The sequence below is a fragment of the Nannobrachium achirus genome (assembly GCF_963921795.1).
Source record: "Nannobrachium achirus genome assembly, chromosome: 15".
In the NCBI taxonomy this organism is placed as follows: Eukaryota; Metazoa; Chordata; class Actinopteri; order Myctophiformes; family Myctophidae; genus Nannobrachium; species Nannobrachium achirus.
This window is the reverse complement of record NC_137822.1, coordinates 18,816,262-18,834,086: the sequence shown is the minus strand read 5'-3', so window position 1 is coordinate 18,834,086 and position 17,825 is coordinate 18,816,262. Positions and strand designations below refer to the sequence as shown.

Below are 17,825 nucleotides of genomic sequence, written 5' to 3'. Positions count from 1 at the left end.
ATGAAAAACATAGAACTTATTTTTAGGTAATTGGGGAACATAGAACCATTTTTTGTTGAGGGGGAACATACAACCCAGGGAACATTGAACCTTTTGGAGCGGTGAAAGCGCTCCCAATAGACAGGTATGTCCGTGGGTATGTCCGTGGCTGGGTGGCTGGGTGGCTGGCTGGCCGTGTCCGTAGCCTGGCAATACCTTGAGTGGCCACACACAACACACTAGTTAAAGTAGGGGCGCTGTTTTGTGCAGGCCAGGCACACTCACCACTCACTCACAGGCACAGTTTACAGTTTACAGTTTAGGCATTTAGCAACACACACAGGGTATAGCTGCTCAGATTCACCGCTCCACTTCGAACCAAGGTTTGATTTTTTTTGGTTGAGCGGGGAACATAGAACCCTGGGAACAAAATCTTTTTTGGGTAAGCACTGAACATAGAACTTTTTTTGAGGGGGGAAGTGGGTACGGTCCTTTCTGTATCTTGTACATGTGTATTTGAGAGTAGGCCTATTATGATTATTACTTGCACCAGCGTAGCGTGCAACTTGCGCAAGTACAACTTTTTGTGCCGTCTGTAATCTGTAACTGGTCGACATTACAAAGGCAGGGCCATTAGCCAATGGGGGAGCACCTTTCTTGGTGCCGTCACCACCAACAAGTGTGACCTGATATAAGTAACAAGGCACACAATAACAAGTTTGAACATTGTAGCATGGTGGCAAACATCAACCAGATTACCCAACCAGTTTGAACTCAACTTGTCTGTATTTGGCACCAATCAGCCAATGAGGAATCAACCTACTATTGGTGCCGTCTTGTTTGCCCACCCACATACAGTATACATTACATACAGACAGCACCGAGTGCAGTACTTGCGCACTCTGCTGCTGCACACAAGACGTAAGTTGGCACCTCGACAGAGTGCAGTCTAGTTACTTGCGCCAGCAGAGCGTGCAAGTACTGCATTCGGCTGCGTATGTCTGTATGTCGGTGTCTGTGTTTGTTTGGTTGCGTATGTACGTACGTAGGTATGTGGGTGTCTGTGTGTGTTTAAGCCTGTAGCCCAATCAGGGACCAGCATTTCTGGCAACGTCATCATTAACAGCCAATGAGGGACCAGCATTCCTGGTGATGCCAGTGGTGAGCGCACCTCATGGCGCGCTCTGCTGGCGCACGAGTAGGCCATACATGTTGGCACCTCGAAAGTGCAGTTTTAGGTATGATTAGAATTGTTACAAGAAACAATTCACATGATAGCAACTTGCATAGCATTAAAATGTGTACACAGCCTTATTGATATACTGTAACTCCACAGTAACTATGTTATAATCCAAATCTTTATGTGATGTATTTACCCTTTTAACACAGTGATTAGTTAGTGGGTAGAGCGTGACCAAAAAAAGAAACGAGACATCTGTTATAATAGTTTTCAGCTTTCACACAGCTCTCATTCTCTCTCCTCCCAAATATGCACCCACGCACGCACACACACACACACACACACACACACACACACACACACACACACACACACACACACACACACACACACACACACACAATGGATTTACATATTTCTGAAGCTACAGTAGATTAACAGCCCACATGTTCTTACTGAGCACTAAGCAGGCCAGGGCCGCCTTGCAGTAACTGCGCAGACTTCTCTAAACAAACAATCCAAGGATAGAATATCCATGGCCCGCCTTTCCTGACCAGATGTGACGTCAAGCAGCCAGGAGGTAAGAGGGGGGCCTGTGGAGAACCCCACACATTAGAGCAGAGAGCAGGAGGCAGAGGCCGCCTCCTCCACCACCCCCTTCCTTTCCCACAGTCAACAGGAAGACCAGGCCAAGATAGACTCACTGCAGGCAGCCCACAGAGAGAAGCCCAACACGCACACTGTAAGAGAGGAGGACAAAGAGGTCCCAACAGCTGCAGACAAAGGGAAGAACAATCACAGCGAAGGAATGAACAACAATCAGAAAGAAGTGAAGAAAATCCAGTCGGTCTATCTGCAAAACATAGAAAAGTTGAACCAGGGAATAAAACCGGACAAGAACATTTGGAAACCAAAAGAGGGAGACTTTTTGAAGCAGCCTGGCATGGAGAAGCTGCGGCAGCAGCCTGCCATGGCTGGGCAGGTATCTAAAGCGTCAGCACAGAGACTTAGTAGAGACCTGACCTGCTCCATCTGCTTGGATCTATTCAAGCAGCCGGTCTCACTGCCCTGTGACCACACTTTCTGTCAGGCATGCATCGCTGGCTACTGGGCTGGCCCCAGGGGCTCAGGGCAAGGGGGAACCGGCTCCTGCCCCCAGTGCCGGAAGGTGTACCCCGGACAAAGCTACAGGCCCAACCGCATTGTCGCCAACATTGTGGAGAGCTACTGCCAGGGGCTGGAGGAGAGCGATGCTGCAGGCCGACTAGGAGATCCAGCTGTTGTGGAGAGAGTGCCTGCCCCGGCCCCACACTGCCACAGGCACAGGGAGGAGCTGAAGTTGTACTGTGAAGAAGACCAGGAGCTTGTATGTCTGGTGTGTGGGCTCTCCCAGGAGCACAGGAACCACACCATGGTGTGTGTCCAAGAGGCTGAGCAGAGATACAGGGTAAGCATATCCGTTTGTTGCCAGGCACATAGACAAAGGGGGCTTGAGCCCCTGCCCTTTTATCCGTCTGTAAAAAGTGCCCTCTCCAGACCATGAATGCAGTTTTTACTGTGGTGAAAGAAATGCAAATGCCTCCTTTCCATGCCATACCTGAAGGCAGCATTAAAAGAGAATTGCCTTGTCCAAACTCTCCTGAACGTGAATGCAGAATCTTGTGTTGAAAAGATTGCCCTTTCTGTGTTGAAATTATGTTAATGGATTAGGGTTCCAACTTCCAAGCTCAACGCGTCATGCTGCGACGCGTTGTGAGCTTGGAGGTCGGCTATTTTCGGCCCACTGCCTCTCTAACATTCTCTACACGTCCCTGTACCCTCCTAACCCTGACCTCTAATACAGAATGAAAGCCAGTGGACTTAAAATGTCCTCAATAGACAGAATGATGTTAATACGCCAACTGTCTATGACCTTTGTTTTTATTGTGGTTCAGCAGCCTAATTTGTGATGTAAATTGCAGATAATAATACTCCAAATAAAAGTCCTGAACAAATTCATCTTCCCTTCTCAATATTGATTGCACTTAAATATAATTTGATTATATTTAAGTAATGGTGTTTTGTTTGTACTAGGCTTCTCTCAACAGCTCCATGGACTCGCTAAAGGCTGAGCTCAACACAGCCTTGCAATGTGAGAAGGAGACTGAAGAAGAGGTCAGAAAACTCAAGGTGAGTGGAAAGTACCTCCAAAGTGAGATGTCATGTGATAGAACACATTTACACTTTTTCAAAAGTTCAAAACTTAATGTACAGTCAATCTCTGTAAAACTATTGGAATATTGATTTTTGTGTCACACAAAATATAGAAAATCACCATGGCAGTCTATAAATGTATTTTAACCACTTCAGCCCTGTGCTTCTTCATACGATAAATAGCTAAAATAGCCCATCTATGAGCTCAGAGGGATGTTTCTTTATATTTCCCTCAAATAGAGACACCAGCTGGGTTAATGTGGTTAAAGCTATATAAAAACAACAACATATTTGCAAGTGAGTGAATGCACCAACTTCAGAAAGCTGAAAGCTGGAAATAGTTTACAAAGTGGCTTCAACATGACTCAACTCTTTAGCTATGTGCAATCTCTGCACTCCTGGGGAAACAGCAGTGATCAGCCGTGCTGAAACTGACCACTCCTTACACCCACTCAGGAGCACACAGCTGATCTGAAGCAACGCATTGAGGCCCAGTTCAGCGACCTTCACCAGTTCCTGTACCAAGAAGAAAAACTGCTCCAGGTGAAGCTGAAGACCGAGGAGAGAAGAGAACTGATACGCCTGGATGAGCACAAGGCCTTGCTGTGTGTGGAAATATCCCGTCTGCAGAGAGCCCTGCATGAGATAGAGGACAAGCTGAAGGAACTGGACCCGTTCTCTTTACTCCGGGTGAGAGCCAAGATCAAAATGCCATGCTATTAATCTCTAACATTTAATACTACAGCAGGCCACGGCTATAAATTTAATCTGGCAGAGCGCCATAGGACTGTACAGGACTAAGACAGTTGGTTCACATTATGCGTGCGACTCCATCATGGAGTCGCACTAAAGAAATAAATTAACAAAGAGATAAACAGGCATTAAGGACGTTTCCCATCCATAGTTCATCTTTCTTTCATGAGATGAGATTTTATCTGGCAATTATTAACAACGGTTAGATGATTTGTGGAATAAACAATAAACTTTTGATTTAGAACGTTGTATACTACATTTTTGATTGCCTACGACATTGGTTCTCAAACCTTTTAATTTCAAGGACCTCATATCCATTTGTACACTCTCAGAGTTACAAGGGGTCTGCGTGAAACCCCCTCAAGGAACCAGAGGGTCCCTGAATCCCACTTTGAGAACCACTGGTCTACTATATAAACTATCAAAAACACAGTAGAGCCATGAGAAAAATAAAAAATCTGATTTGTCGGCACATTTCGTTAAAAGGTGTTTAACCTATTCTCTGGAGTTTGTTATGCTAATGTCATAGATATGTCATAGATATCAAATGCTTAGCAACAGAACTGATAACAATGGACTTTGGAGGAAGCAAGAGGGTGGAGTGCAGGCAGACATTAGCCCAGTGATTTCACTCCTCCTCGATCTAAAGGATAAGAAGCTTAGAGCTGATGTAGGCTCTGGCTGGGATGTGGGACTTTCCCGTGTTCACGATGAGGAGATCCCACAGGGAGGGAGAGCGTGAGCCCAGACACTGATGTAATGTGGAAATTCCCTCCTTTTAGACACAGCCAAACTAATCGACAGTCTTTCTCCTTGTTTTTTCTGTATCTTTGTCCAGAGTATAAAAACCCTGCTCCAGAGGTAAGGCATGGTTTTGATTTCACCACACACAGCACATTATTCATTATTCACCTTCCAGATCAGATTTGGACTGAAAACTATGATTTTTTTTTTTGATTTTTTTTTTTCCGCAGGCCATCACTTAAGTTTGAGAAACCTACACTTACACCTCCTAGTCTGTGTGAAGGTCGCTTTGCTGGGCCACTGCAGTACAGAGTATGGAAATCCCTGAAAGGAAGTATCTACCCAGGTACAGTATACAAGAAACTACATGCACAGAAGTAACCACTTACCGGTAACTTCTTGTGTTCCTTTTCTGGGCATGTCAACATTAGGCAAAAATAGACGATCTACAAGTTCACAATGCCCTGCAATTTGACGTGTTAATAAATACGGTTTAAGAGGTTAGACATAACAAAAGTTGAGTATACTTATGTCCATACGCAGAATTGAACAGTGAAACAATCAGTCTAAATAATTACTTTTTCTTTTTCTGCCCTCAGTACCAGCAGCCATCACATTTAATTCCAGCACTGCCAACCCCTGGCTCAGTTTGACCTCCTCCCTCACCTGTGTTCGCTACCAGACCTTTAACCACGCAGTGCAGGACAACCCCCACAGGTTCAACGCTGCCCTGTCTCTCCTCGGCAGCCAGGGATTCACCCACGGGCGACATTACTGGGAGATCGAGGTGTACAGCAGCACAGTGTGGACCGTGGGGGTGGCTCGGGAGTCAGTGTCCAGGAAGGGCGTAATCAAGGCCTTGCCTGCGAACGGCTTTTGGACTCTCTCCCTCTCCTACGGAGTGCAGTACATGGCCGGCACCTCTCCCCCTACTGTCCTCTCCCTGGAGGAGCCTCTGGCTAGGATTGGAGTTTATCTGGACTACAAGAGAGGCCTAGTGTCCTTTTATAACGCCGGGAGCATGACTCACCTCTACACCTTTCGGGAAACCTTTACAGAGACACTGTATCCATACTTCAATCTGGGCTTCCTGGACAAAGTGCATGAAAATGAGCCTCTCAAAGTGTTTTTGCCCAAGATCTGATAAATTGTGCCCTGCAGTAAGTGAGAGAACAGAGCAAGCAAAGAAAAACAAAAACAAAATGTGCCGCAAAGGCTGTCAGGCAAGCAACAAGTTGCAAAATACATATTGAAGGGAATGAACACTATTGTACATACAATTGAAAAGTAAGTAATTATGCAGTGTAAAGATTTGTATCTGACAAATAGCTAAATATTCATCTCATCAATACAGCTTTTAACCAAAATGTTTCATCAAATGGATCTACTGGCACTTGTTAAATTACTTGTAATCAAACAATTAACAGAAAACCTCTGTTTAGTTGAATATTTGATATTTTGAGGCGCTTTTGAAGTGCTATCTAGTTTTTATAGCCTTAATTAGCCTCCATATATGTAGAATATGTTGTATTCCATATAATACATATTTTTCATTAAACACTGACTGTTGTATCTTTTAGTATATATGTTTTATTCTTTTAAGTTTTTACTCTAAATCTTTTTACTATAGTGAAGCCTCGTCTGCAATTTACATGAAAATAAATATGATGTGTGTGACAGCATCCGACAGACTAGTTGGAGAGCGTAAGTGTTAGAGGTGTATGTTTATGGGATTAATTACCATAATGTTGGCTTTAAGACTGACAGAAAACAAAGTGTTTTTTTTTTTTTTTTTTCAGTTTGGCATGACGAAAAGCAAGTAAGAGAGAACGTGTTGTTGTTAATTCTGAAGAAATCTGATTTATGTCATATGTGGACATAAATTAAATGCATACATGAATTACAATTTGTCAATCAGTTATGCTTGTACATCAATGTCACCGCATTCTTTATTCCTCACAGTAATGATCGCAGAATATGTGGGCTGGAGTTTGGAACTTTCACTCATCGGGGTGGAGATGTGTCCAAACATTAAGTGGTATAGTCTCATTGTAGGCCTACTATAAGTAGAACAGTCACTTGCTTGCATGTAATGTGTCCTGGAACTTCGTGCTTGTGTAGTGCACATGAAAGCCCTTTTTATTGATAGAGTCATCTGAACGAAACTTTATAACGATTGCGTCGCCTGCTGAGTAGATCTCCTCAGGGGGCTGAGAGAAAGAGAGAGGGGAGGGGGAGAGAGAAAGAAGAAGTTATTACTTTAAATCAGTGGTTTCAAAACCTTTTAGCCCGAGACCCAAAAGAGAAATTATACATTGGCCTGGGACCCAAACTATTGAAACTGGCCAATCTACAAGCTCACAACCTATCGCTTTCTTTCTTTTTTTTCTAAAAATAAAACGATATATTAAAAATGTATCCGTGACCCACAAATGGGTCGCGACCCACTTTTTGGGAAACAGTGCTTTAAATTATTGTCATACAATAAGAAGCAAAATCATTATGGAGCATTCAAACGCAGGCCTTACCCCAGACCCACAATATCGTCCCAGCCTCGGAGCCTTAGTGTCAGCACCGTCATACAGCTCCACGTAGTCATACCCACAGTCTGCCTCTTCCTCAATCTCAAAAACTTGAAAGATGATCTCCACTCCGTAGCCCTTTTCGGCAGAGACCACCCACTGGCAGTCAGAGCCACCAGGGTAGTTGTTATCTCCAAACTGGGCATGGGAGTACAGGTCTTTAGACTTGACCTCAGCTTTAAGGCTTCCACCACACTCTGGGAATGTAACAACCACAAAATTAGAGACACTCCAAAAAGAGGAGCTTGTAAAAGTGGAGGAATGCAGCATTTCAAAAAAGAAAACTCCCATTTCACTTCTATACTTGTCATGGCGCCTGAGAAATGTACGTTTTTACACAGTCTGGCTTTTTTTGTACTGCTGGGAGTTACTTTCTGCTAATATGCCCACCTGCACTATGTGAAGCCTCAAATCCTCTCTTCTGCACTGAATTATCGGAGACAAAGCGCAGGAACATATTGTTGAAACTAGAAGTGACTGGAGAGGGCTTCTTGGTTCCACAGTAGCGTCCCAGGCTAGGGGCAAGTTCATCATGTCCGTCAAAGATCTCTAGGTGGTCGTAGGCACACTCCAGGTGAGCCTCCATGTCAATTTCATTGAAAGCCTGAGAATCAAGAATGGTGAGATTCACATACTGTATGGTGAAAAGATTTGATGGAAAATAATCTGCAGTAGCAGATCTCAAGACGCCTCTTTAAATTTTACACAATGTTGCACTTAACCTATTAAGACCTGGAGCGCATTGTTACTTTAACCATTATTTTATGCTTTAACTAACAAATAGCATATCGTCGTTTTCAAGTTTCAAATTTGTACGTTCTTTCGTAAAGTACAGCCCTGCTTCATCATACAAGGCGGTCGCACAAAAGTAGTGAAAACAGCAGATCTACAAGCACACAACGCCTCGCGGCGCGAGGCGTTGTATGCTTGTAGATCGTCTGTTTTCACTAGTTTACCGGTAAGTCATTTTTAAAATGATGAATGCAAAACGAACGGTTTTGGACATACAGGGTTTTCACCCGACAGAGACGATATATACAAGTTCACAGCACAGCACCGGGTGCTGCACTGCGAGCTTGTAGTGTAGTGTAGTGTAGTGTGTGCAAGTCTTTGAATATATTGACCCGATTTTATAAATGTCTTCTAAATACTTCTAAGGTTTTTAAAATGTTTCTGAACTGACCACGGCCCTCATCCGAGACACAGACCGAGAATACAACAATGGTACCATATTATCATGAGCATTGGTGAGGAGGATTCTATGAAGATGGGTTTCGACAAAAACAGAAATATCCTAATAACCCATGCACTGTAGTTAAACATACCATTTTGATTCGATGTCCTGGGGTTGTGGACAGAGACCAGGTACATGTTTTCTTGGTGGGATATTTATCAGGCCAGTTGGGACTGCTGATTGTGCCGATTACACTGTTCACCACAAGGTCACAGCCCGCTGGGATAAGAGCCAACACAAAACAACAACTACATAAGACACCTGAAATGTTGCGCTCATTTTAAAAGCAAAAGAAAATATTTACACGCACACATGCACACTTACTTTTGTGGAGGAATGTGCAGGCCTAAACTGGTACTTAGACTGAGGGCCTATTTTGGGGGCGGGTAGCGAACGGGTGACTTGACCCTTTCTGGAGGCATAGTGGCATGTTTGTGTGTGTGTGTGTGTGTGTGTGTGCGTGTGCGTGTGCACGCGCGCGTGTGTTTAATATATTGTGGACTCACTGTGTGGAATGGGAGGTGGAGTAGAGGGTGTGTCGCTTGCAAATCAGAAGTGCTCTGCAATTTTGGCATCAACCAGGACCACGACTTGTGCTGTCTGCCTAAGTGGACCAGGTCTACTGGTGTATAGAGAGCCGCGTGCTCACCCATCGCTATTTTTGGCCCCATTTATTTGGTCGGAGGCGCATCCAGATAGACGTCTCCAAAGTCATACAATCCTGCGTTATGTTCTGCCTGTCTGTTTCACTATGGTATCAATCCCTCAAGCTGGAAAACATATTTGTTATACCTTTTATGAAAAAAGGTATAAAATAAGTACAACAAAAGTAAGAAAAAATGTGTTATGTTCTGCCAGTCTGTTTCACATTGGTATGAATCCCTCAAGCTTGGAAAAATATTCGTTATATTTATTTTATGAAAAAGAAAACATAAGGAAAAATGTACAGGTCATGCACGGGGGCATGGATGGACACAAGAAATGAAAGCAGACCCGTAGGTGGTCGTCTGCTATACTCTATATCTGCGTGGACCCTGAACAGAGTTAGTTTATTTGAATGGGGCTTATGAACTGGGCTTACAGTGTGAAATTATTTTTATTCGTGCCAGATGTTTCAACTGCATTTGTTAATTCCTTCCCATAGACTGTATAAAATATATGGACAAAGCGAAGCCATTGGTTTCTATGCAGCGCAAATGACACAATATGGGTCCTTGGCATGGGTGTTGCCATCATAGATTGTAAAGGCACCAAAGGATGCTATTGGCTGCCAACGGTCACATGCAACCGCAGGGATACATGGGAGAATGTGGTCGGAGCCTCCCGAAATACAGCACACGAAGAAGAACACAGCCGGCTGGTATCAGTTTAGTTGGCCATGCCCCCCACAACTTTATCATTTATTTTAAAATAAATTGGACCAAATTTCGACAAAACGCATATGATGGTGATTGAAAGGCAATTTTTAACTTGCGATAGGAATCATAAAGTATTCATGAAAATGTTAATTAAGGTTAGAACACGAAAGGGGAAAATGAATGGGATCCAATGGAGAACAATTCTTTTTGACAGCGCAACTAGCGGTCAATCATAGGAAGTTTTACTTCCATATTGGAGTCATTTTAAATAGGCAGAACTATGCCCCTGTTCCTTCCTCCCAAGATAATTTGACACTATCTGCTATTAACGCTTTAGTATTTGAAGTGCCATATATCTGTTGTTTGATCTCCAAAACAAGAACATCAGTTTGATATTGTGAAGCTTTTCTTCTGTGACACTGATTACCAGTACACACAGTGGTTGGCTGAGTGCAGCGTACACTCAATTTCTTTTTGTCACAGACCTAAGCCAATAATTTGATGACTGGCGGAGTCGACTCCATTGGGTGTCATAGTGAGCAGCCACCCGGTCATTGAATTATTGGCTTAAGAATGTTACAAATAAAACTAAAACATCTCCATAAATTCAAGGCTTCATGGGGTGTATAATTTATAGAAAATAAGTAATTTCTTGGGTGAAAGTAATGAAAAAATCACACCCGTGTGAACTGAGCGGTGGTTTACCCCCCCCCCCCCTTCCCCCCTGTGTGTGTGTGCGTGCGTGTGTGTGTGTGTGTGTGTGTGTGTGTGCCTGGTCTGGCCTGGCCTGAACAACAGCGCCCCTCCCTTAACATGTGTGGTCATAAAAGGTACTGCAGGCCTGCAGGCTACATACAGACACACACGCACACACACACACACACACACGCACGCATACACACACGGCCACGTATAGGAGACGGTGTAACCACCGCTCAAAAACACAATAATTTTATTGGTGCTCATCCAGTGCTCATCAGTTTTTCCGTACAGTGTCTGTGGCAAATGTTTGATATCTATATTAAATAGTCTATATTAAATGTATCTCCTGTCTGGAAAATACCATGTGTGTGTTGCCATGCCCCAGCCACCACCTTTGTCCGCACTTCATGACGAATAAAAGAAAAGAAAAAAATAACTAAATAAAAAGAAAAATACTGTACCTTCTTTGCAGTCATGCTTATTATCGTGCAATATGAAACCGCTACGGCACTGACAAGTGTAGCTCCCAAATGTATTCACACATTCATGCTGGCAGCCACCATTCTCTTTGGAGCACTCATCTTTATCTGGCAGGGGACATGAAGTTGACAAAATATGAAGTGAATTGTTATATACAGTACATGCATATAACAGAACACAGCCTCGATAATTTACATGTCATGGCTCACCAGAGAAGAACTGTGCTTTGAACCCCTTCTTGGAGACAGTGTTGTCTGACTTGAACTCAATTCGCATATTGTTGTGCTGGGAGGTGATGGTCTCAGGTTTCTCTGCTCCGCAGAACTTCCCATGAAGCCTCGAGTCTGAACTCAAGCCGCTACGGACCTCCACATAATCATATTTACACACCTGAAGCAAACACCAGAAAGGCTTAATTAGTACGCAGGGTAGCCTTGCAGCAAAGGAGCACTTATACTGTCTCTGCTGACATCTAAATTCAATATATAATATGGCAAGAACAGTGGAGATTGGCGAAAACTAGAGATAACAAACTGATGCGCACGGCTTTGAAAACCAATTCTGATACCATCCTGCTATGAAGGACAGCCGTAAAGTCTTTGCTTTGGTTCTGCAATGCTGTTTTTTTATTTTTTATTAAATCTGACTTGTTTCCGCCCCATTTCAGACCATTCACTGAATTTCAATTTGCCCAGACGAATGCACTTTGTATGAACCACCCAAATGAAATCAAAAACTTGACTAGCACAACTGTTACTGCATAGAAAGGTAGAAAGGCTTTAAACTGGACTTTTTATGTAAATATTTTCTAAGCAAAACGTTGGAAAGGTAATTAAGGGTTGGGTAAAGGGGTTACATGGATTCATAGATCAGGGAAAAGGCGGTTTGAGAAACAATGATCTAAAGCAGGGTCTTCAATGTTTTTCAGGCCAAGGACCCCCTAGCTGAGATAGAGATGAAGCAGGGACTCCCACTACATATTGTAATTGTGTTGCAGATTAAACATTTTCAAAGATTTCATGGATAGCTTCATAGACCTGTTTGACAGCACTACAGTATATCAATGCTGGATTCATGGTAATGAGTATGGGCATTTAACCACTTAAACCCTTAATACTTAGTTAACCTTAATACTTAGACCTTCACTCTGCTCTTTTTCCCTCTACACCAAACCTCTTTGCCTGGACAATGGTTTTGGCTAAAGTTCTCCTCAGAATAGGGATGCTAGGGTTCAAGTGGTTAAAGGCAACCCTAGAAATTACTCTGAGGACCTCCTAGGGGTCCCAGACCCCCTGTTGAAGACCCCTGATCTAAAGAAGACAGACATAAAGACAACAAAAACAAACTGATATGGTGATGATGGACCTTACATCATTGCCTTCAATCTCAAATGCATCGAACAGGAGAGTGATGCGATATTGATTGGGTGCCGCGAGCTGCCAGACACAGTTCTTGTTAGGGGGATATTCTGTGGGCCACCCAGGGGTGGTAAAGGAACCATTCAGCTCGCTGATAAAGCCACCACAGGCAGCTGCTGGTGAGAGACATGGTTGACTTTAATGTCGGAATTGTGACAGAAATGTGGTTTTGAAAAGGATAAAAAAGAAAGAAAACGAAGCTGGTTGCACGGTGATGCATTTCTTTGTTGCGTTTTGGCAATAAGAAATCCGCAAAAAAAAAATATATATTTTTTTTCAGGCCAAGGAGAGAGAGAGGAGAGTTACACTGTTCATTCTTAGAATCATCATATTACACAACGTGAATATGCAAATCTTTCCCCCTAAGATACCATTAGAACAGACTGAAAATAACTTTATACCTTACATCTAACCACTTGGGGGAAATGTTCACCAAAAAATAGCTGATCGCAAGCTTGTAGATCTGCTATTTTTGGTGAAGACAGTTGGTGTAGATGGAAAAAGAACTCATCAAGTACAGTGCAACTCAGGTCTGTTTTACTAAGCATAGAGGGACGTGGTTAAACTGAAGTGATATTGATGAATTCCAAATATTATCAAAGTATTCTGCGGCCTCCTGAGTGCCAGTTTCAACCTCCTTCTACCAATAAACTCACTATCCCTTCTCAGTACATGTCCAAACCATCTCAGCCTGGCCTCTCTGGCTTTATCTCCAAAACATCCAACATGCGCTGTCCCTCTGATGTACTCGTTCCATATGACATTCTCATATGACTGTATATCCATTCATTATAAGCTCTCATTGCATTGAGCATGCCTGAATGGGAGGTCCCAGAGACAGTAAACACTGCAGCTTTGTTGTCGACAAACAATACTGATAGAACGAGCACTTGTGTAGCATGGTGCACTTTAATTTGGGAGTATCAAGAATGGATAGGATGAAATCTATTTATTATTGAAATCTATTCAATAATAAATTAATACAAAACGTCACAGAGTTGAACGTGTTCCCCCCTCTCTCTCTGGCCGCAACTTCCTGTCCCTCTATGGAACTAATTGCCTAATAACTTAAAATAAAAGGGTTAGTCGGCCCACTTTATACTCACTCTCACAGCTGCGTTTGTCCGGTGCCAGCTCATAGCCAGGGTCACATGCACACCTGTAGCTTCCCAGGGTATTCAAACAGCGCTGCTCACAGTGCCCATTATCAGGTTTAGAACACTCATCCATCTCTAGCAAAAGAAGCAAAATCAAAACCCTGTGAAAATTGAAATGTCCAGAATTGCTGAATAATGTAGTTTACTAGTGTATGGCTCCATCTAGTGGACAATTTCTGTACAAATACTGCTGCCATTGAGTTTAAATTGGGATTAAAAAGCCTGGCGGAAGAGAATTCAATTATCTTTACAATAAAAAGTGCTAAGAATAAATAATGTAAAGATAAGTCATTTGGGGATTAAGGATATCTTCTGACCTTTGAAAAAGTTGGCAGCGAAACCTGCTTTGTTGACTGATCCATCCGAAACGAACTTCATCCAGAGCTGATTGGAGCTGCTCTTTATGTCATCTGGTCTGTCATAGCCGCAGAAACGGCCCAGCAGGGGGCTGTTCTCAGAACTGCCATCCCTCACTTCCAAGTAGTCATAAGCGCAGCTGTCATGTCTCTCGATCTAAATTGGAGACAGCGAGATTGCAGTACAGGATTGTTACATACACACAAGATCAAAGCGCAGTCTATTCACGTGATGTGAGGGTGTAACAGACTCCTCTTATGGACCAGTTGTCTAAAATGACAAAAACATTAAAGAAAACCTGTATTTACTGTTGAGGCTACTCTGCTTTGCATATTTATCAAACATTTGCTGTAGAACATAAAAACGTCATTGCAGCCATTCAAAAAAAAAAGCATGGAGCATGGAGACTCAACTTTCAACAGAAAGCTAATTTGGAAGGAGATTTTCGTATTTCCTCTGCACAACATGATTAACTTACAATGAATATTATCGACTACAAAGTTAGCCTTTAAACCTCTGCCTAATGCAAATGCAAATGCAAAAAATAAAAAATAAATTCCTTTGATGAAATTATGTCAGCATACATTGATGTTTGACAATATGACAGTAACACCTTCAATACCACACCTCAAATGATTGGAAGGAGAGGCCAACGTGGAAACCCTGTGCTACTGTGATTTTCCACATGCACACTTTGTTGGGTCGGTAATCATCAGGATAGTTGGGCGACTGGATCTGGCCAATGTCTCGATTCACTTCTCCTCCACAGATGGCTGTACAGGGAGAGAGTAGTGGTCTATTTTCAAAAGATTTGTATACTTGGTTGCCTGTCGAGTACCATACCAAAATGTGCCAATCTACAGTAGAAGCTCACAACACATCACATTGTGACGCGTTGTGAGCTTGTAGATCTGCTATTTCAATGTGTGACACCGGCAGAAGAAGCTGTCGTCTAATCAACTTTGGAACTGGGTGGAACGACAGCCTGTTTCTGAAGAACATGGAAGAAACTTGAGAGGCTAGCTGCCGAATGACCCAGAGGGAAGATATGGCTTCAGTTTGCGCTGAGTGATTGATTTATGGAGTGAATATTGTATTAACAGTTTGCACTGTGTAGTGTGTACAGATGATTGTTAAAAGGATTTAAAAAAATCCCTAGGGGCTTGTTTCCATTGTGGTCCTGTGTATTCAATTCGTTAAGACATTTAAAGACATACAATAATATACAATAATAAACAAGACAAATAACCTATAGGAAGGCAGCTGGTAAGCAGTCCAAGCTAACCACCCTTTGGTACATCTCTGCTCAGGCAAATAAAGGCTGTGTGTGTGTGTGTGTGTGTGTGTGTGTGCGTGTGTGCGTGCGTGCGTGCGTGCTTGTGCGTGTGTGTCCTTTTTTAATATTTCACCTTCATAAACTGCTGAGAAGCCCTTTCCCATCCAATTGCTGCTGCTTCTAAATTCAATCCACAGTCGACTGTCTGTTGATATGATTGGTTCTGGAAGCTTGTCTCCACAGAAACGGCCTGTTGTGATAAATGAAATGAAAGAAGCGATCAAGCTTGGATTCAGTCATGCTTGTATCATCTTACAGTAGCTGCACTACTGTATGTAGGTTTCTTCTTCTACCCCGGATTTGAAGCCTGTTTCCTGCGCAAGTGCTGACATTCTTACCATTGATAGTCGGGGGATATCTTAAAAAGTCCTGGAATAAATTCCTAACCAAAATAATTCTTTACCAATGTGTTTGTAAAGGTGTCTAGTAAGACATCCCACAAAGACTGAAATTCAGTTTCCCTAGGAGAATCCGTGACAGCTGCTGAAAGTTGGGGTCCCATTAACTTAACTATACAGGATAAAACACATCAAAATAAATATGCTTTAAGTAGAATGTGAAGGGTCAAACTAGGGGTTTTTCATGATTCTGAATCCATTGCAAGCATTTGTTTTACACGAAAAACATTCCTTGAGGTGAAGGCGGCTCCCACAAAACTGTGAAAAGTGATGACTCATCACTAAACCATAGTGTTGTGAGGCCTTTTTTTTGGAGCGGTGAAAGCGCTCCCAATAGACAGGTATGTCCGTGGCTGGCTGGCTGGCTATGTGGCTGGCTGGCTGGGTATGTCTGTAGCCTGGCAATACCTTGAGTGGCCACACAAGTTAAAGGAGGGGCGCTGTTGTGCAGGCACAAACACACACACACACACACACACACACACACACACACACACACACACACACACACACACACACACACACACACACACACACACACACACACACAGATTCACCGCTCCACTTCGAACCGAGGTTTGATTTTTAGCTCAAGGAATGTTTTTTTGTGCAAAATAAATGCTTCAGAATCAATGGATTCAGAATCATGAAAACCCCCTAGTTTGACCCCTCACATGCTACTTAAAGCATATTTATTTTGGTGTGTTTTATCCTGTATAGTTAATTTAATGGGACCCCAACTTTCAGCAGCTGTCAAGGATTCTCCTAGGGAAACTGAATTTCAGTCTTTGTGGGATGTGTTACTAGACACCTTTACACACACATTGGTAAAGAATTTATTCCAGGACATGACACTATTTCTGAAGATATCCCCCGACTATGAGCTAATAGAGCCTGCTTGCTCAGGGTATAAATTGATAAATTGAAAATTTGTGTCAAACCAGAAACAGGATCAATGTGAAAGGTCATGTCTCATCTAGACACAGGATCTAAATGTTTTAATATTAGAGAAAGAAAAATGTATCCTCTCCCAATTTGACAAAGTAGATCATGTTTTTTGCTTCCATAGGAGCAGGAGCGGCCCAGGTAGGGGCCTCTAAAACAACACAGCGCCAAAAGCGAGTTCACTTACTTTACCACTAGCATATTCATTAAATAGGAAATTAAAAAGAAAGCTGTGCATTATTATTATTACTTTTTGGACTGTTCTCTTTCTTGGGTAGAGAGGAAGTCTACTTTAAATCGGCTGACATGTAAAGACCTTTCAGAGGAGCATTTCTCCCGAACCCATCTCGAACCTCCACATGGTCATACCAGCACAAGTGGCTCCTGAAGAGATCCATGGAAGTAAAGTTCAGAATTATCTGTGAGAAATACACAGTGATACACAGGCAAAGAGACAAGGGATTCAAAAGGTTCCTAAAACGGTATAAAATCTCAGCCAATCCAACTCATGATAAAGCATAATATGTGCTGTACTGCACGGCATGCAATATGTATTGTGAAATCTGAATTTGCCAGATGCTTAGATGTCATCAACCCACCTTTTCTCCTGGTGTAACAGAAATTCTCCATGTACAGTGAGCGTAGGATTCATAGCCATTGGGGAAACCAGGTGACGAGAAGTTTCCAACACTGTCCTGTAGGCTGTCCCCACATTCTTTCATGTGGCGACAAGAACTTGATTACATTTAGTTTACACGCTCAATAATATGAGTTTGCACCCTCAATAATATAGACTTACAGTATGGTCCGAAATTGCAATCCTCAATTGGCTTTTGAAATGCAAAAATGCTGATTCAAACGTTATTCCATTAAAAGGTCTTACTTGAACATTTGTAGAGTTTGCGGGCTTGTGCAATATCCCCTTTGCTAAGTCTGGTCCTCTGTCCGATAGGAGGCCTGACTCCATTGACATCATAACGTGGCATGATTGTGTCTAAGAAGATGCCCC

At 42.8% G+C, this 17,825-nt stretch overlaps 2 protein-coding genes across 3 annotated transcripts in view; one reads left to right on the top strand and one right to left on the bottom strand.

Moving 5' to 3' along the window:
* The first annotated feature begins 1,949 nt into the window (after positions 1–1,949).
* On the top strand, positions 1,950–6,349 carry trim69 (tripartite motif containing 69). The gene is made up of 6 exons (XM_080742523.1): positions 1,950–2,606; positions 3,233–3,328; positions 3,809–4,042; positions 4,944–4,966; positions 5,080–5,195; positions 5,449–6,349. Exons 1-6 carry the CDS (start codon positions 1,968–1,970, stop codon positions 5,991–5,993), a joined length of 1,653 nt encoding a protein of 550 aa, XP_080598649.1. The 5' UTR covers positions 1,950–1,967; the 3' UTR covers positions 5,994–6,349.
* A 111-nt stretch (positions 6,350–6,460) lies between these two features.
* The window catches only part of LOC308298834 (bone morphogenetic protein 1-like), a 39,444-nt gene continuing 28,079 nt past the window's right edge, over positions 6,461–17,825 (bottom strand). The window contains exons 7-20 of one of the 2 annotated variants that reach the window (XM_080742517.1): positions 17,700–17,824; positions 17,416–17,531; positions 17,133–17,235; positions 15,547–15,663; positions 14,765–14,910; positions 14,098–14,293; positions 13,730–13,855; positions 12,576–12,739; positions 11,415–11,595; positions 11,187–11,312; positions 8,757–8,884; positions 7,822–8,035; positions 7,378–7,628; positions 6,461–7,059 (exon numbers count right to left, since the gene is read on the bottom strand). In XM_080742517.1, the coding sequence (XP_080598643.1) occupies positions 6,925–7,059; positions 7,378–7,628; positions 7,822–8,035; positions 8,757–8,884; positions 11,187–11,312; positions 11,415–11,595; positions 12,576–12,739; positions 13,730–13,855; positions 14,098–14,293; positions 14,765–14,910; positions 15,547–15,663; positions 17,133–17,235; positions 17,416–17,531; positions 17,700–17,824 (2,128 nt within the window). In that variant the 3' untranslated portion in view covers positions 6,461–6,924. The remainder of the gene's footprint in view (positions 7,060–7,377; positions 7,629–7,821; positions 8,036–8,756; positions 8,885–11,186; positions 11,313–11,414; positions 11,596–12,575; positions 12,740–13,729; positions 13,856–14,097; positions 14,294–14,764; positions 14,911–15,546; positions 15,664–17,132; positions 17,236–17,415; positions 17,532–17,699; position 17,825) is intronic. The other variant, XM_080742518.1, reaches the window with a different exon arrangement.

What these genes read in the sequence shown, in the direction of transcription:
- trim69 (XM_080742523.1), top strand. Translation starts at nt 1,968, where the DNA reads ATGAACAACAATCAGAAAGAAGTGAAGAAAATCCAGTCGGTCTATCTG. An exon ending in AAGAGGTCAGAAAACTCAAG is followed by an intron (nt 3,329 to 3,808) that starts GTGAGTGGAAAG and finishes ACACCCACTCAG; the next exon opens with GAGCACACAGCTGATCTGAA. An exon ending in ACCCGTTCTCTTTACTCCGG is followed by an intron (nt 4,043 to 4,943) that starts GTGAGAGCCAAG and finishes ATCTTTGTCCAG; the next exon opens with AGTATAAAAACCCTGCTCCA.